Source organism: Cynara cardunculus (genome assembly GCF_001531365.2).
Source record: "Cynara cardunculus var. scolymus isolate 2C chromosome LG 15, CcrdV1, whole genome shotgun sequence".
NCBI lineage: Eukaryota > Viridiplantae > Streptophyta > Magnoliopsida > Asterales > Asteraceae > Cynara > Cynara cardunculus.
Window position 1 is genome coordinate 18,309,828 of NC_037542.1, and position 19,803 is coordinate 18,329,630.

The window sequence follows — 19,803 nt, forward strand, 5'->3', positions numbered from 1 at the left end:
TACAAAACCAATCATCAATTTAATAAAAAATATATAAAAGGTATATTTGTAAAAGTGACATATTTCCTCTCATTTGTTGCCGGTTCAACGACATGAAAGACTCTTTTTCTTTCAATAGCACAAAAATAATCGTTCATTTTCTTTCAATTCTTTTTCCTCCATTTCATTTCATTTATTTTCTACCCAGATTTGAGAACACGATCTTAGAGGCCGTTTACGAAACACTTACCTTGGTAAACGCTTACCAGTTCAATTATCTTACCAGGTAAACATATCAAGGACCGAGAATCTTAGCCCGTAAGAGGAAAGTCAATGATCGAGAGTCTTATCCGGTGAAGGTGATGACTCTTACCCGGTAAGTGTTTACCGGGTTATAAACACTTACCATCGATCCATTTTGATGGTGAGGAATGTTACCCCATAAAATAAATGAAAGTGGTGACTCTTACCGATAAGCGTTTGCCAATAAGTGCCTGCCTACCATGGTAAGCTTTTGATAAACGGCCCCGGAGATTGGAACCAACAGTTTGTCCATAATGGGCAATTGAAGCACCAAAACCTGAACTCAAATTACCCACAAAAACCATGGACCATGTTGTATCTATCACAGAGCACACATAAGCTTTTCGCATGGAGCTTAGAATTAACTTTAAATTGGACAACATACAAAGTGTCAATTATGGACCTAGTTTTTAAAACTACAACCAGCTTAGTTTACTTAATAGAAGAATGGTAGCTGAACTATCTCTTCTTTTTCCCACCCTTGCCAGATTTCGTAGGTACAGCGTTTGAAGTAGCTGCGGGTTCTTGTTTCTTTGTTCTACCAGGGTGTCTAGGAACCAATTCAGCCACACGAACCATCAGCTGTTTTTCTGCAATATCTTTCCACAATTACTACAAACCTAACACAAATTCTCAACACTTGAATACCAATGGCAATGAAATTGATACTTGATACCAAATAAACAATAATTATTTGACAATCTATTGGTGTAATAATGACAGCTGAAGATATAGGAGTATTAGGGTCTGTCGTTAGCAGCTTAATGAGCTTAATGAGACACAACTTATTCAGCTAGCTATACATGACTGTTTGGTCATGTCTTTGTAAATTTTTGTGGTTTCTATTTATCCCACCCGCCATGAGTTATACTTCTGTCCACCAAAAAACAAAGACACAAAATAATCCCTCCGCCCAAAAAATACACTTGACTTGATATATAGATTAATAAATATATATATGGTTATTGATCGCATGTCTAAACTACCCCTAAACGAGGACAAAATAAAGAAAATTTCTGGACCACAATCAAAGTGTCGCATTCTTTTAATAGCGGAAGTAAACTAAATGAATCTTACACTAATATCTACCAATCTACATATATATTAAGTATAATGCAATAATACTACCATGATTTGGGATAAGGCTCCATATTGACATAGAAACAAGATTGCAACTCAACAAAGAGAAGGTTGCTAACGGTATATTTGCCAGAAGCATCTTCTACCATCGTCTTTTAATTAGGGAAATTTACATAAATAGCCAAAGTTGATAGGTGGTTTCACTGTTTAGCCATTTTCTAACCCAAATTCACCTTTTCAGCCAATACTTATGAAGGCTTACTCATATGCGTATATTGGCTATTTCTGTCAATTTCCCTTTTAATTATCTTTGCTTACTTGGCATGGCAACCAATATCATAGCAAAATAAAAAATAGTGTATTCACAACAATCATGTGCAGATAGGCAAATTCACAAACAAAATAATAATAATAAGTCCGATAGAACTATGCTTACTGGATGTAACAACGGGATTGTGTAAGCTCCCATCTGGTCTTTTCAGCAAAACCCTCACCCTCCCTACTTGCATGAAATCCCTTGGATATGCCTTATCAAGCTTCAAAACCATTACAAAGGTTTAGCAATAAAAAGTAACAAAAAACTACTCCCTTCAATCCCAAAAGAGATTCACAATGTTGAGATCAAACTCATAACATTCAATACCATTATGTTTATATTTGTAATAACTGGTGAGATTTAGCTATGTGTTAAAGGTGAATTGCATCAAAATGGAACAAACTTCAAAAACCCTGAACAGAACTACCTTTCAAAACTTGTTAAAACCAAAATGGAATCAAACCGACTAACTTCCATTCCAATTTTAGAAACATTACTTTGGTCATCCCAAGTTTGCAAAGTTGGTTCAATCAAAGGTTGGATTGACAGCAAAATCGATTCAATTTTGGTGCAATTTGCCTATCTTTTGTTCCAAATCAACTTTGATTATGAAAATTACTATCCAAAGAGTACGGAATTTCTCTCCTTTTTCTAAAACCAATATGAAACCTATCAAAAAGGTGGGACGGTGGCTCTTTTGTTAGAAAGAGGGAGTATGTGATATAAAATTACTTTATGACGGGAGCGGGAAAACCTCAATGGCAAAAGGAATTTTGAGGTGACCACAGCAATCACCAATTTCCAGGGCCGTAGGGTTTTCGCATGCTTTTGTTGCGGAGATTCTCCTACCTTCAGCAATTGTCTTCTTTGAATTTATGTAAACAGGGTACAATATGTTCCACTTCTTGAAATTAGGTATACCTCCATCCATTATTCCTGTTAATCACCACATAAAGAACATAAATTTCGATCGATCGTGAAAAGAGGAGAAAGAACGTAAACATCGATGATTAACTGAAATAAATCCTTTGACCAGTACTAATTATGTATAAAAGAGGTGACATCAAATGTACCTGTTTTCTATGTGATGTTGTTGGTAGATTACGGCGTTGACGGAGGTGGCGATTTTGGCGGATTCGCCGGTTGTAAGATGAGAAGTGACCGAGATCTGCAGAAGTAGGACTAGTTGAGGGATTAACCACCCATGAGTCCAACGTCAAGTGATTTATTGGGCTAAACCAATAGTTTAAAAACTCCAAAATCCATAAAATAGCAATCTACTTTTATAAATTTTTTATTATAGTATTGTATTTTTAATTTTTTTATTATACCAATGTACCTTTAAATTATTTTTATTAAGGCATTATACTTTAAAAAATTTACCCATATAGCATTGGATAACCTTTTGATTTAAATTTACCCATTATACTAGATTTTCATGCCACCTCATTGTCCATGTAGGCTGTCAACATATACTATAGTCTATAGTGATATGACTTTCTTACTACATCATTGTACTTTCAAAATTATTTATCCTAGCATCTACTAGTTCTTATTAAACATTGTATTTTTAATTTTAATTTTTAAATATTTTACATGTTATTTAATAAATGTATTAAATGAATTAAAAAATTCTAAATTATTCATTAATATACCAATATCAATAAAACTAGTAGAACACAACTTATGTTGCCAATATTTTAAAAAAATGTGTTTTTTGAAAAAAAAAAAAAAAGAGAATAAGAATTGTTCTTTTTTACCAAAAAATATTATTTTTTAAAGAATATATTACATTTGTTCAAAAACTTTTTACTTGACGTATAAATATATTAAGTTAATTAGATTTTTTTGAATTATTTATTAATATAACAATATTAAAAAATTGTAGATAACAGTTTATTTCGTTAATATTTTAAAGAGAACTTCAAAAGATATGTATTTATTTGAATAACATAAAATAGGAAAAATTATATTTTTTACAAACAAAATATATCTCAAAAATAATATTTCATATTTATTTAATAAATATTTTACTCTAACAATATTTAATTTGAATGCAACTTAATAAGAAAAAATAAAAAAAATGTTTTTTTTAGATCATAGCAATAAAAAATAAAAATTACTAATAATAATTTGAAAAAAGTTTTTATTTTAATTTTAGTTAAGTTATCAAAATGATGTGTCATCCAATCACCTCATTAAAGCCACACAAGCAAAAAAGTCAAAGGGTTAACCGGTTTAAAAGGTAACAAGTTACTCATTGCTATTATGGGTAGATTTTTTAAAGTACAATGCCTTAATAAAAAATAATATGAAAGTACATTGTTGTAATAAAGAAAAACAAAAGTAGAATGCTATAATAAGAAATTTCATAGAAGTAGGTTGTTATTTCATGCATTTAACCCATCATTAAAATCCTACCAATTTCGGTTTTTATTTTTTCAATTAAATTTTTATTTAACCAAAAATTTACATGGAAATCTAAATCGTTAGGAAGAGGATTCAAATTGTTGCACAAGGAATTTTTTTCCCTTTATTTTTTCCTAGAAATCAACCTTTATACTTTGGAAAGAATCTCTAGAAAAGGTTAAAAAGTGAATATAGTTAATTGAAGTGGTTATTTTGGTCAATTTTCCATTATCTAAACTCGAAACTTTTATTGGCTAAGCATTAGTGTAACCGTTGGGTGTCCGAGTCAATTTGTGCACACATCACCTAATAAAGAACAATTAGGAAAATCCCACATAGTCTTTCAGGACTCAAACCGTTGAGTTGATATTCCAAAGGTCTTGATGCAAGTTGATAAAATTTAGAATATCTTAGGTCCGTCCGTCCGTTTGATTTGTAGGAATGGAAAGGATTCCGGGGACTTGGAATTCAAATTCATTTCAATTTCGGGTTTGGTTTGAAGAATTGCTAGGATTTCTTTGAAATCTCTCAAACACAAGATTTTAAAATCCCACAGGGTGGTTAAGATTTCGTAGGATTTGTATATAATAATGTTAAAATAAAACATTTGTTTTCTAATAATCAATTAATAAAAAGATAATTTAATTATTTTTATAATTTTTTATGATAATCTTTTATAAATAATGGAATTCAATTCCATTCCAAATCTTATAAACCAAACACATCAAAAATTCCAAGAAATCCAAATTCCTTAAAACCATTGCATGCCCCTTAATATTTATAAAATGATTGTAATTAGGCTGAAGCAAGAGACGCATCATAAGATAAGAACGTGCAATTGGCTGTATTTGTTCCTATTTGGAAGGAAAAAAGAGAACTCCAAATGACTAATTAGAAGCAATATATAGCTTTCATCAAACACACCTAACTTTCTATTTTTTTGGAGAAATCTAAAATGTTGTCTCAAAAGAAACATCCAGCTGCAGAAGAAAAGAAGGGAGAAATAGAGGCAGAAACATCATAAATCACAAATAAAATATACTCCATTCGATACAACAAATTTAGAAAGCAAACTCAAAGCCCAAGAACAATAAGAAGAAAAAAGGGTGTCAATCAAATGATGGGAGAATCAGAAGAAACACTATACACATAACACCATCTTCTATACGGGATATTGCATGCTTGAGGGGGGTAGTAAATAGTGGTAATTAGAGAGAGAATATATTAAAGAAAACACGATTTCTTTTTCTTTTTCTTTTTCTCTTATCAACTTCTAAAACCAAAGGCAGACCATTTCTTCGATGAAGTTTCTTTCTTTGTCCTCTTTGAGTTGGGATCAATAAGGTTCTCCAGTGATTTTGCTTTCTTGTTTCGCGACCTCCCTGCTTCTTTCAGGAGCTCTGCCAGCCTCTTCTTCTCGTCGTCAAAATCTGGGTTTGCTGTTCCCAGCTTTTCTTCTCTTAATTTTAGAACATACTCCAAAATCTCGATTGCATCTTCCACTCTGTATGTTGCATATATTAGATATCCGGAGGACCATAACTAATTTTCTTTCCTTTGTAGCGGAATAAATGACAAACCAACAACATAGTTTTTTATCACCATCAAATTTCAAGTGTACCCGGCGGTTGTTGTAGGGAAATTGACCAACCAAATTCACTTTATTTTAGCCGGAGTTTATGCATTGTATAAAGCCAATCTTCAGATTTAAAAAAGAAAGGAAAAAAAAACTTTATACGCAAGGATTCCCATTTGCGTAAAGATTTTTTTTTCTTTTTTCTTAATCTGGAAATAAGCTTTAAGCAAATTTTGGCTAAAATGGGAATTCAATACTAAAAGTGGGTAAAAAGTGAATTTGGTTGAGAAGATTGGTTATTTTGGTAGTTAATATATTACTCCCTCCGTCCAAAAATAAATGTCCATAATGAAAATGACTCAGTTTTAGGAACGTGGAATTATTGAACTTTTTAATTAACTAAAAGACACTTTTATTCTTAATAATTAAGAGATAAAGTTTCTTCATCACATAATCAAAGGTAGAATGAGAAAATAGAGACTTATTTTGGGACAGAGGGCGTATAATACTGGAACCAACTGAAGAAGTGAATAGTGTAATATAAATCTTAAATGAGATGTTTACCTCCCCAAAGCATCATATGTTGCTGCAAGATTGCTGTATACTCCAAGGGTATCTTGATGACAAGGACCACACTCATGTTCCAAGATTTCCCTTGCTTCTTCAAACAACTCAGCAGCCTCATCTATCTTGAACAGTTGTACACAAGCCAAACCCATCTGGTTCAAAACAACCCCAAAGAATGCTGATTTTCGTTCTCCACTAGCCCTAAGTTTGGCAACAGCATTTTGAAAAGATCCTCTTGCTTCTTCATACCTTCCCACCATGTAAAACATGACACCCATTCTAGCTTCTACTCCTGCAATTGTACTCTGCTGCCCTGGTTTGTCCTCCAATAGTTTCATTGATTTCTGTAACAACCTCAATGCCTCCTCAGGTTCATTAAAAGATTCATATATTGCTGAAATTTCTGTCATTCCACTAGCAATGTCTTCTGGAGTGGTTCCAGGCACGGGTTTCGCGTATATTCTCAGGGCGTTTTCGCAATAAGATCTGGATTCTCGTAGCTTTCCAGTCTTGTAGTAGAGGTCAGCAAGACGTACAAAAACGGAGGCAACTGAAGGGTGGTTGTCACCTTTTGATGCTTTGAACACAGTAAGTGCCTTTTGATAAGAGAACACGGCTTCATCAAAACGGGAGAGTGACAAGTAAATGTTGCCTATGCCGAGATCGATTGCAGCAACTTCGTTATCTTGTCCATTGGCAATCATTGCCATGCTGGCGAGTACAAGGTGTTCCAAGGCTGCTTCGAAATCTCCTTTTGCCTCACATATAAGGGCCATTAACCGTCTATCGGCTGCTTCTTCAAGAGAAGCGGGTGGACTATGCACCCTGTGGATTTCAAGGGTTCTTTTGCACAAGGTATCTGCTTCATCAAATTGCATTGCTTGGACATGGGCCTCAGCTAAGTATCTACATATTCAACCAAAGAACCATCAATTGCAAATTTGGAGCATTCAATATGGAAAGAGTGAGGCATATATAGTAGCCTATGAATAGTTCAACTCAAAAGGAAATTAAAAAGTGTAGTTTCTGTGAAAGTGCTTGAAAGAGGCATGGTCTGGGGCTGTTGGGTTGGTTGTCCATTAAGTCCAGTATGGATAAATTAATTTGTCTGTATAAATTGAGAAGATTTTTGATTGGGAGGTTTTTTCATAGATAGAAGGAGCGTGTTTTTTATTGGGAGGGGGCAGGTTTGGAAGAAAAAAAAACTTAGCTTTCTGCATAAATCTCTCCCAAGCTTATTAAATAAGCCACTTTCTATATCATTAAACAACTACCAAACAATCATGTACAATTGCTGGAATAAGCTACGAGTCCCATTAAGCTCATTAAGCTGCTAACAAACAAATCATTAGATCAGAAGTGGGGTTGTGATCTTAATTTCACCTGCAAGTCTCAGCAACTCTCGGATCCGTATCCCCTAACGCCTCCATCTGAATCTTTAACCCTTCCTTGTAACACTCGATGGAGCGATCAAGCTGCCCCAGCATCGAATGCGTATCACCTAGCTGCATATACCCCGAAAATGCAGCTAGAGCATGATCTGCACCTCTCGAAACCTCAGGAACCTTAATTGCTCTGTCTAACACCGGAATCGCCTCTTCGAACCTCCCCAAGCTGCAGTAAATAGCCGCAACAACATGCAAACACATAGCCAGATCAAGGCTCGGTTCACCTTCAACGGCACAGCGCTCAAACGACTTTGATGCGCGGAGCGCATAATCCAGAGCCTTGCTCGGCCCATCTCCGGACGCGATCGTGTCGCGCGCGAGCTTGAGCAGGAAGGGGCCTAGATCGGGATTGTCCAGCGATGACTCATCAAGCAAAGACTGTTTCTCTGGGGATTTCTTCTTCCCGGATCCCCGATCTGGCGATGGCTTCGCACGTGAGGATGAAGGAGACGGCGACGGAGGCCTCCGTTGTGCCGGTGAGGTTGTTTTGGTGTTAATCGAGTCAGAACGGTCAGGAGTTGGTCGGATCGGGTGGCTGTTGTTGTCTTCGGGAATGGTGATTCGTGGCGGCGTTTTCACTGAAACTAAACCAGGCATGGCTGTAATAAATCAGAAAGCCAACAGCACATGAATCAGTATTTCATAACAAAGAAATCAATCACATATACAAGCATGATGATAAAAGTACACAAATCACACATCATCATAGAAATCCAATAAGAGCCAGCTCAAAGGACCTGGGGCATCAAGTCCAGCGAAGTCCAGTTTAGTAGAAGAAAACACCAACTGTTCAATTTATTGTCTCTTTCTATGAAGTATAAAATAAATATAAAACAATCCACTACCATCAAATGATCTGAATATTATCCATTTGACTCAAATAATGGAAGTGAATAGATTAAAACATATACATTTACAATATCAAGCATATCAATCCAAAACTGAAAAATGTCCATAAATATATGGCATAAAGCAAACATCAAATATTCACACAAATCATAGGCCATTTTAACTCAGTTGAGAAAGAGGAGACGATAAAAGCATCTCCCTCTCCATTTCTCAACTTAATATACTATCATATTGCTTTAAATATTAAAGCAAATTGCATGAAAATAAAACGTACATTAGTTTGATTACTATTTTGTGTAAAGTACTTTCAAAACCTTTATTTTGGTACCCGGGATGTGATATCTCAAAAATTTTAAAACAAATTATGTTATACAAAATAGGAATCAAACCAAAGAACTTTATATTTTCATGTATTCTCATGTGTAAGCTAGGTACCTAAATATTCGAGATATCACATTTGATTTACCCAAATGAAAGTTTTGAGCATACTTCACACAAAATATTTGAGATATCACATCTGCACATGCACTTTCTTAAAGATGCAGTTTCCTACCATCTTTGAACAAAAAACAGGGTTAGATTCTACTTGTTTCAATCTTTGATCACTTCTAATTTGATCCATATTGATCTAAGTTTACCCCTACCTTGGTCTCCGTTGCAATGGAATATTTGAGTCAACAAGATGAAATGAGAATCAAATTGAAAAGGAAATTATTGAGTTTCTTCTTTAGGTCTCAGTCTCCAGCAATGAGTGTGCAATTTTGGATTATTTTTGTAAATTTTCCCAGTCATTAACATCTTATGCCTTTCCTATCCAGTCATATTGTGATATAGGTGTAATCCTAATTCCACTACAGTACACAAATTTCCAATTAAAACCAACAATGGAACCGTGATTTACTAATTAGCATTTCCAATAGAATGAGGTGAACAATATTACCAGATCTGTAAACAACAATGAAACAGATCTGAAAAGCTATGACCAGAGAAATATGAAAAACTATCAACACTTTTAACAGATCTAAAAAACCAATGAAACAGAAAGATGAACAAAGGAGAAGATCCAGAACTATTAACAGAGAAATATGAAAAATTATCAAGAACTATTAACAGAGAGATATGAAAAATTATCAACAACTATTAACAGATCTGTAAACAACAATGAAACAGAAAGATGAACAAAACAACATATGGAAAAACAAAATAGAAGATCTAGAACTATTAACAGAGAATTTTGAAGAAAAAAAAGAGCAATTATCAAAGATCTAGAACTATTAACAGAAGAGAGAGATGCAAAAATGAGATATAGAGGAAGAAGTATACCAGACAATGGGAGGGAAAAGGATGACCGGCGACGGGAGACTTGATCCACTTGAAACTCCGAGCAGCAGGTTTATGAGCTCCGATCGAGCAGCACGTTTGGGTACTGGTGGTTGGGTTTTTTGTGTTGTGGTGAGGTTCTTTTGTTTTAAATGTAAAGGGTCTGTTAATGTAAGGGGTAGTTGTGTAATTATCAATTTAGTTTGTGGTGTCACATATACAACTAAAGGACTAGAAAGGTTGCTAATTGACACAATGAAAGGTTTAAGAGGGTTAACATAGACTCAAAGGAGTCGTTTCTCAAACACTTACCTGGTAAGTGTTTATCGGTAAAATTTAATATTATCATGTATTTACTGGGTAAGATTTTAGTCCATCAAAACGACATATTATACAACAATTTACCCGGTAAGCACTTACCGTGGTAAGAGTCGTCGCCTTCACTTACCGGGTAAAACTCTTAATTTTTGTCTCGCTCTTACCGGATAAGATTCTTGGTTCTTACTATATTCATCTGGTGAGGTAATGTTATTTGGTAAACGCTTATTCGGGTAAGTGTTTGGTAAACGGCTCTTAAGTCCTCTTCCAGGATTTGAAAATGATAAGATGTATACAGATTTTACCTTTACTCTATAAAGTAGAAAAGTTGTAGATGGTCGGTGTGTTGTAGTGACAACAATAAGGGGCTGTTTGGTTCAAGGATTTGGATGTAATTGAAAAGAATTTGAATGGCCAAATCATTTGACCAAATTCCAAATACAATGTTTGGTTCATGGAATAAAACTGATGGAATTCTTTCAATTCCAATAAATTCCTTCACTCAYRGATTTTACATTCCACGGTAATACCCTCGGATTTCAATTCTTTTCCGACAAATTCCTTCCCTAATCCAAATTCATTCAACATTGCGTCTACCATCTCATCTAATTGATATCTGGTTCGATCTCCATCTGGTACGCACTCTCTCTCTCTCTCTCTCTCTCTCTCTCTCTCTCGTAATTTCTTCATTTATACGAGATCGATAGACAACATATGTAATCAAGGAATCGATTCAAAAATCATAAAAGGTCATTCGTTGATATTTAATTCCGATTCTAAAGTTGAATTTCGTAAACCAAACAAAAAAAATTCTAATCCGTTAAGAATTTCATTTCAATTCCATGCAACCAAACGCGATCACAAGGCATAGTCAAATTCCATTCCATTACTTCAAAGTCAATTGATGAATTCAAATTCCATCGAATTTTCTTCTACGAACCAAACGCCCCCTAAGTATTTGGATTGTACCTCTATGTCTCTTTGTATTTCATTTTACGTACATATCACTAGGTTTTCTCTTCACTTTCGCAATTATGAGATCGATTGGTTTTTCTTAGAGTAGTCTTTCTGATTATGTCTTATGCAGATTACGGGGATTATTCTGGAAGGCTGCTAGGATAGACAAGTTTCTAATGGTCGTGTATGTTGCTGATTTAAATCGAAGTACGCACCATTATGACAAATCTTTTTTGGACGATATACTACAAAAAACGGGTGAGCGGTTAAGCCCATGGGTGGGCGTCGGATGCTTCGCGATGGTGTCTCCATCATATTTTTCTAAGTTACATTTCTCCTATATTGGGTGGTAACAATGGTTTATTTTTTCATTTTCAAACTAGATAATAGGTTGCTATTTGTTTGGTACAACTTTCTTGTTGACATTTCCTTTTAATAGAAACTATAGATCTCTTCTACTTGCCTTTTGCGCTTGATTCTTGTACTACGCTTTTTTCAAAGACACGAGAAATCGCTATTAGATTTCTGAAACCTTTGTGATCTGTTTACATGGAGCTTAGAACTAGCTTTAAATCGGACAACATACAAAGTGTCAATTACGGGTCTAGTTTAAACTACACCAGTTCGTACATAAAAAAATAAGAGATTGCGACTGAATAGGAGAATGGGTCGCTGAACTATCTCTTCTTTTTCCCACCCTTGCCAGATTTCGTAGGTACAGCGTTTGAAGTAGCTGCGGGTTCTTGTTTCTTTGTTCTACCAGGGTGTCTAGGAACCAATTCAGCAACACGAATCATCAGCTGTTTTTCTGCAATATGTTTCCACAATTACTACAAAACCTAACGGAAATTCTCAACACTAGTATACCAGTGGCAACGAAGCTGATACCAAATAAACAATAATTATTTGACAATCTATTGGTGTAATAATGGCACAGCCGAAGATATATAGACAACAATAGGGGTAAACTGTTTCTGGTGGTTGGGCAGTGAGAGATGGGCGGGGTTCTGTAAGGCTTGTTTTTCTATTTATTATAGTCCTAATACAAATAGCATACAAATGAAGTGAAACTTGTTCTTAAAGGAATTCAAATTGCAAATCACAAAGGTTTAACATGCTTGTGGTGGAGCCAAACTCTCTGAAGGCAGTAAATTGTCCAGATCAAATTTGGAGGACCATTGAGAAGTTAAGACTTATGTTAGTAGCATTTTTTGCATCAAGTCTGCCTTAGTTTCTAATTGCATACTACTACGGGAAGCTAAAAGAGTAGCAGATTATCTGGTATGAAGCTCATGTGAATCAAAACCAGTTGATTTATGCAGTCTCTTGGTTCAAGAAGACAAGGATGGCCAAGCAATGCCCAGACTTCCTTACCTCCTCTATCTTCTTTGCATTCAGAAATCACAATTGTCTTTGGATTTTTGCAGGTTTAGAGAAGATTTTCTATGATTTCTTCTGTATTTCGCTTTACATTTCTATATATTTATGAACATTTCTTTTAACTAAGTTATGGGACTTGATGATTATATCATAGTTTTGGTAGCCTTGTATAATAATGGGTATGACATACAGGATCTTCGTAATTTTTGTGGTTTTGTTTTACCCCACCCCACCCCACCCACCAAAAAACAAAGAAACAAAATACTCCCTCACCCCCAAATAATACAATTGACTTGATATATAGTTTAACAAAAACATATGGCTATTGATCATACGTCTAAACTGCTTCTTAACAAGGACAGATTAAAGCAAATTTCTGGACCACAATCAAAGTGTCACATTTTTTTGACAGAGGGAGTAAATAAAATAAAAGAACTCTACACTTATATCTACCAATCTACATATATATCAAGTATAATGCAACAATGCTACAATGGTCTGGGGTAAGGCTCCATATTGACGTAGAAACAAGACCACAACTCAACAAATAGAAGTGCTAACCACGCATTTGCCAAAAGCATCTTCCAAGTTCCACCAAAGTCTATTAATTATCTTTGCTTACTTGGCAGGCAACCAACATCTTAGCAAAATAGTATTCACACAACTGTCATGTAATCATAGCAAAGTAAAAATAAATCGGAAGCTCAATAGAACTATGCTTACTGGATGCAACAAGGGGATTGTGTAAACTCCCATCCGGTCTTCTCAGCAAAACTCTCACCCTCCCTACTTGCATGAAATCCCTTGGATATGCCTTATCAAGCTTCAAAACCATTACAAAGGTTTAGAAATAAAAGGTAACAAAAAAAGTACTCCCTTCAAACCAAAAGAGATTCACAATGTTGAGATCAAACTCATGCTTTCAATGCAATTTTTATGGATATGTTACAAACATAGCATTCTAAACCAATAAGTCTATACATTTAAATTTGGTAACATTTAGCTATGTGTTAAAAGACAAATTACATTAAAATGGATTTCATAACCCCCATCGGAACCCAACTTTCATAACTTCTCAAAGCCAAAATAGAACCAACTATACTTTCATTCCAATTTCAGAAACATGAATTTGGTGACCACAGGTTTTGGAAGTTGGTTTCCCTAAAGTATGGGTTTTAAAGGTTGGAATGAGCACAATTGATTCTACTATGGTGCAATTTTCCTATCTTTTGATCCAAATCAACTTTGATTACAAATTTACCATCAAAGAGATGAAGCTTCTCCCTTTTTTTCTAGAACCAATATTAAACCTATCACAATAGTGGAAGGATGGCTCTGTTGTTGGAACGAGGGAGTATGTAATATAATATTACTTTACGACGGAAACAGGAAAACCTCAATCGCGAAAGGAATTTTGAGGTGACCACAGCAATCACCAATTTCCAGGGCCGTAGGGTTTTCGCATGCTTTTGCTGCGGAGATTCTCCTACCTTCAGCAATTGTCTTCTTTGAATTTATGTAAACAGGGTACAATATGTTCCACTTTTTGAAATTAGGTATACCTCCATCCATTATTCCTATTAATCACCCCATAAAAATCATAAGTTTCGATCGATCGAGAAGAAAAAACGGAAACACCGATGATTAACTGAAATAAATACTTTGACAATACGAATTTATGTATAAAAGAGACGACATCAAATGTACCTGTTTTCTATGTGATGTTGTGGGTAGATTACGGCGTTGACGGAGGTTGCGATTTTGGTGGATTCGCCGGAGGGAATTGACCGAGATCTGCAGAAGTATGACTCTTGGATGGATTAACCGCCCATGAGTCCAACTCCGACCTCAAGCTGAGTCCTCAAAGTGTTAAAAAGCCTTCCTCTTTTTGGGCTAAATGAATCCTCTAAAGCCCAAATTTTTATTGGGCTAAACCATCGGTCTAAGCCCAACTATTTTAATATGGGTTGTGAAATAAAGAGGTTAAAATCGGTCCGGGGTTGGGTCCAGTTTTTCTTTCAGTAACCGGTTCCGGTCCTAGTGCTAATCCTAACTAAAATACCATGATTCGTCTCCATACTTTGTAACTGGTCCTGTCTCAAATCGAGTCTAAATTGATCTCAAATATTGTTTGAAGAATTTATTTTTTTGGTTAATATATATTTTTGAATACACTATAAATCCGTAATTGAATCATTTAAATACACTTTAAAAATATTTTTTGAAATCTTTTTATACAGAGATGTTATAGATATTTTTATAGTTATAATATTTAAAATTTAGCATTGAAATATGTTAAAAAAAATTAAGTATTAGATATATTATTATAATATTTAAAGCATTTATAAAATTCAAACATACTCTTCATAGAATAATCAATTAATATTCCTTTTTAATGTAATCAATTAATGTTTTATTCTCTTCAAGATAAATAAAAATATAATTAATGCATATTTATTCTTATCCAAAATTAATTTTGAAGATTTCCTTCTCTCCTTTAAATTTATGTGTAACAAATTTGTTATTTTATAGATTTCAATATAAATTATATTATTGAATATTATATAGTTTTATTATTTTAATATGCTTTTAAAAAATATATAAAATAATAATAATTTAATTCATTTGTGAGAATAAATAAATAAACCATTTATATCTTCTTATATCTAAAGTCACATAAAACCATCTAAATACGGATTTTTTTTCTTATGTCTCTGTTTAAGAGAACAATATAAATCTTTTAGAATAAAATAAAGATCAAAATCTCCATTTTTATTATTTTAAAAAATATGTTGGAGATACTCTGCTTAACACAACTGTCCTGAAATGCATATTTTTGAAAAAGAAAAGTTTGAGATGATTTTAATTGCGGTTTCTTGTGTAAACCATGTCGATGAATTTTATGAAGTTTGCTTTTGATCTTCTTGATATGAGGTCATACCTTTTTGGTATTATTTCGGTCAGTTGTATAGTTTTGTAGTTTGTGACCCAATGTGTATCTCCAGTGTCGTTATTTGTATAAATTTCATGTTATTTGCTATATGGAGATGCAGAGTGTTACAATTGGTATCTGAGTATGAGTTTAAGGGATTTAGATATTTAGTTTGATGCCTAGACATCTAGTAATTATATCAAACGTGAGTTTATATGTGTAAAATATGTGTTATACATGGCATGATTTGGCGGGTTGTTATATGTATACTTGCCATAGTTAAGGTTGTCAACAAGTAAAGGTAAACTTGTTACCCGTTATGTTTCTTTTTGTTGGATAAGGGTGTGGATAAGAGGTTTTTATCCATTTTATTCACTTATCCTTTACTCCCCAATGTTTTAACAGATAAGATATGAATAAACATTTTTTCCTTAGATAGAAAGATTCAAATGAGAATGTTAACTATTTAAGAAAAAAAAAAAAACATTGTTAATGTACAAAATCACATGCGATTTTACATTAACGTCAAAAAATGGAAGCAGATGATTTTTGAACACATATGATTTTATACATGAATATATATATATATATATATATATGTGGGGGATCATGTATGATTTTGTACGTGAATCATATATAATTTGATACATTAACGATTTTTTTCTTGTTTCTTTAAATAGTTATCGACTTCGTTTGAACATGCCCTATGATACACACACACACACATATACATACATATATATATATATATATAKAGAGAGAGAGAGAGAGAGAGAGAGAGAGTTTGTTTCAAATATAATATGTTGCATTTATACAACCAATGCAACCCAATAAATTGAGATATTTATGAAAATGATGAGAGTTCATTTATTATGATTTGAATATTTATGGAAGATGAATATGGTTCATTAATTATGATCAATACTTTATATATTATGAAACAATCAAAACTTCTATGAAATGACATATTAATCAAATGAGATGGACGGTTGAGATTGGATTGTATTGGTTGCACAAATGTCATGGATTGTATAATAACCAACCTATATATATATATATATATATATATATATATATATATATATATATATACATTGTAATCAAGGTGGAAGATTGTATGAGAAAGAGAGTTAAGGTGAGAAGCATAAGAAGAGATCTGGACTATTGATCACATTTAATCTCAAACCCACTCATAATCTCACTTGAAACAGGGATTCATCTGCTGCATATCAGTACATCTCATCCTAATTGTACATCTAAGGGTGGGGATCCCAACCACAAGAGTGGTGCCAAGTTGGTTTGAGCTTGACTCCAAAGGTCAAAGTACCTGGAGGTTCCAGATCAAATTTAAGGAGAAATAAAAATCCCCTTTATGGCCACGGAGGTTCAAATGCAGTGACTCCGGCTATCTGCAAAGCAGGTGGTCGCTATAAATTAGTTAGCTCGTATAGCGGGTTGGATATCTAAGTTAATAAAAAAAAAATGGAGATCCCTTCTTACACTTTTCACCTTAACTCTCATTCTCATCAGAATCCAATCAGTATTATCAATTACCATAAGCAATTAAAAGTTATGAAGTGTAACATTACGAAAAATTATTATCATAATTGTTAAGGGGAAAAAAATCAGAACTTTTTATCTCTTACGGTCTATTGGTCTAACATTTCTTCGGCTCTTCTTCTTTTGTTCAACATCGCTACTTTTATACAAATTCTATAAGGTTATTCCCACAATGCAGTAAGATACATCTTTATTTTAATGTTTCGTTTTATTTTTTTTATCTTTGTTGATATAGTACGGTTTATGCGGTTTTGATAAAGATAATGTTTTTACTTGAAAAAAACTATATTTGAAGATATCATAAATTTTTTAAAAAATATATCGATATTAATATTAAAATAAATATTTTCTCCTTTTTTATATAATTTCATTAATTCAATTTTTTATTATAATTTAATTTAGGTTTAATAGCGAAATAATTTATTTTTGGCTTAATAATATAATGTTTGTAAAGATAATGATTCTTTTAGAACTCAATCATAATCTTAATTATATTTTAAAAAATTTATATTTAAAATAATATGTTTATCATATATTTGATTATGTTTATCTGCAGTTAGTTATATGAAATTTAAAATGGAGCTTTAATAAGTTGTACTTATGCACAATTTACTTGTAATCTTAAATTTTAAATAATATGCATTAATAAATAATACTTTATGTATAAAGAATGATTTTTAAGAGTTTTTGTCAAATGTTTTATAATATAGTATAGATATATCATTTTATATTTTAAAAATTGCTAATACCGTTTTATAAAAATATATTTTATACGTTATTTATTAAAATAGAATCTACTTTCATCGTTATCCATTATCCATATATGTTATGGGTAAGACAAAGTATTATTTTAGATAAATAAGGTAACAAAATAACTTTACTCGTTGTCGTTGATAACCTTAACTACGATTTTAGTTTGTCTACAGATATTGACTACCGCTTTAAAATAAAACATGACAGTAAATACAATAGGAAAATCGAGATTCTACTATCAAATGAAAATACAGACATTAATGAATTTAACACTGAGTCTCTCATATATCACCTCATAGTCCTTCCTAATAACCACGTTCTATTCGAATATAATCACTTTAATAATAAAAAACATACTAAATTCCTTAAACAAATTCTAATTGGCTGTTATTCGATCTAGAAGATGGAGTCACGTTTCCGAGGTTGAGTTCGCCTTTGGCTTGTCTTTCCGCCATTATCCTTTGTGTCGATTTGTAAAAAATTGCATATAGCACCAGTTGAGCCAAAGCAAAAAGAGCCCCGATTCCGTTAGGTGCCTGAAACAAAAATAAGCACGTTGCTTATTACAATAAGACAAAAAAAAAATATGCAATGCAAAAACTCGTGTGTGTTCATCCATGTTCACAAGAGAGAGAGAGAGATTACAACGACGAATGGATCGAAACGGATGAGACCATACGAGAACCAACAAACGCCATTTGCGAAACAAAATAGAGATAACAGAAACGGCATGTACTCCACGCTTTTTGTTTTGATCACCATTTTCTGCATAAATCAATGTTATGTAAATTATATATATATATATATATATATATATATATATATATCGATCTATAAATTATGTATGTTTATATCTAAGGGTGTAAAGAAGCATACCATGACAGAGAGTGGGGATGCATACATCATAATGTTACCCGCGATGCAAATGCTACCGATAATCGCTGATCGGAGCTTCGTGCCATGTGCTAATGTTAGTGTCAAAGCAAACAAAACCCCGAGAAATATAATTTCCATGATCAAAACCAGTATTACTCGGATTCTCTTTTTACTATCAGAGTAGATAATAAAAAGAAGCAAGTAGACGGACTCGATCACGATTCCAGCCCCATTTGTTGTCGTGACCAACAAGCTATGCGGGTGCACAAACGGAAGGCCGTAGAAGATCCATAGGCCACAATTGACGAAGGTGACTAGGTACGGCACCGGAGAATACTGTTCAACCGACTTCTTTTTCCATATCTTATAAAACGTTGGCCTGAAAAAGATATCAGAATAATTAAAGACTCATGTCATGTATACATACATACATACATACATACACACGTCATATGTATCTATGTATTTTAAACGGAGAGATATAACAATGCTTACACTGTTGACAAGAACAAAATGATTGAAATGACGTTTCCTAAGGGAAAAAAAACAACCGTTACTGATACTGATACTAATACTGATGCTGTATATACGAAAAACAAACACAGATATAGATATATATTTTAAAATATAAAACAGTTACCGATGACACCAAGTACACTGCGAGCAAAATCGTGAGAAGCCATGGCTGCAAATAAAGGAGTGTGGGAGAGAGGAATGAGGGGAGGGTGGTGTTTATTTAAATGGGTAGAGCAAGATTATATTTATTACAAACATTTAATTATTATTTTGGGTAAACAAAAAGATTAATTTGTAAATGGTTATCTGGATTTGGACCTGTTTTAATATCCATTTAATGCTAATTAATGCTGATATATAAAGTTAAATATATTTCTTTTTTTTTAATTATATAAATTGGATAAATATTAATTGAAACCGAAAGAAAAATCTTGACAAATGTTACGAATGATACGACACCTATGATGTGAATTCAAGACTAAGGTGCACATTGGTTTAGAAAAATCTTAACTTGCGTTATTTTTATGTAAAAAAATTGGTTACTGATAATTTTAACTGGATCCTGTATGGAATATATCTGTAAGGATACCAATATGAAAGTCTGTTTTTTGGCTTAATCAATAGTTGAGACTAAAGAGTTTACTTGGGTTTGGGAAAAAAAATC

General features: G+C 33.2%; 4 protein-coding genes across 5 annotated transcripts; all 4 read right to left on the minus strand.

Moving 5' to 3' along the window:
• Positions 1 to 628: 628 nt before the first annotated feature.
• Positions 629 to 14,297, minus strand: LOC112527191 (signal recognition particle 19 kDa protein-like). Of its 2 annotated transcripts, none has more exons than XM_025137655.1 (4): positions 14,210 to 14,297; positions 2,433 to 2,614; positions 1,799 to 1,898; positions 629 to 872 (listed from the first exon to the last, which is right to left on the minus strand). In XM_025137655.1, exons 2-4 carry the CDS (start codon positions 2,607 to 2,609, stop codon positions 742 to 744), a joined length of 408 nt encoding a protein of 135 aa, XP_024993423.1. In that variant the 5' UTR covers positions 2,610 to 2,614; positions 14,210 to 14,297; the 3' UTR covers positions 629 to 741. The 2 variants fall into 2 exon arrangements, with proteins under 2 accessions (XP_024993423.1, XP_024993422.1); XM_025137654.1 differs by lacking the exon at positions 14,210 to 14,297 and adding an exon at positions 2,752 to 2,863.
• On the minus strand, positions 5,092 to 9,917 carry LOC112527189 (protein KINESIN LIGHT CHAIN-RELATED 1). The gene is made up of 4 exons (XM_025137652.1): positions 9,851 to 9,917; positions 7,614 to 8,277; positions 6,228 to 7,136; positions 5,092 to 5,591 (listed from the first exon to the last, which is right to left on the minus strand). The coding sequence occupies exons 2-4, from the start codon at positions 8,273 to 8,275 to the stop codon at positions 5,354 to 5,356; spliced, it is 1,809 nt and encodes a 602-aa protein (XP_024993420.1). The 5' UTR covers positions 8,276 to 8,277; positions 9,851 to 9,917; the 3' UTR covers positions 5,092 to 5,353.
• LOC112527190 (signal recognition particle 19 kDa protein-like) lies at positions 11,639 to 14,352 on the minus strand. The gene is made up of 4 exons (XM_025137653.1): positions 14,210 to 14,352; positions 13,898 to 14,079; positions 13,226 to 13,325; positions 11,639 to 11,930 (listed from the first exon to the last, which is right to left on the minus strand). Exons 2-4 carry the CDS (start codon positions 14,072 to 14,074, stop codon positions 11,800 to 11,802), a joined length of 408 nt encoding a protein of 135 aa, XP_024993421.1. The 5' UTR covers positions 14,075 to 14,079; positions 14,210 to 14,352; the 3' UTR covers positions 11,639 to 11,799.
• Positions 14,353 to 18,112: 3,760 nt separating this feature from the next.
• LOC112528641 (bidirectional sugar transporter SWEET4-like) lies at positions 18,113 to 19,306 on the minus strand. The gene is made up of 5 exons (XM_025139663.1): positions 19,264 to 19,306; positions 19,119 to 19,155; positions 18,624 to 19,002; positions 18,393 to 18,512; positions 18,113 to 18,283 (listed from the first exon to the last, which is right to left on the minus strand). The coding sequence occupies exons 1-5, from the start codon at positions 19,304 to 19,306 to the stop codon at positions 18,113 to 18,115; spliced, it is 750 nt and encodes a 249-aa protein (XP_024995431.1).
• Between the last annotated feature and the right edge of the window lie 497 nt (positions 19,307 to 19,803).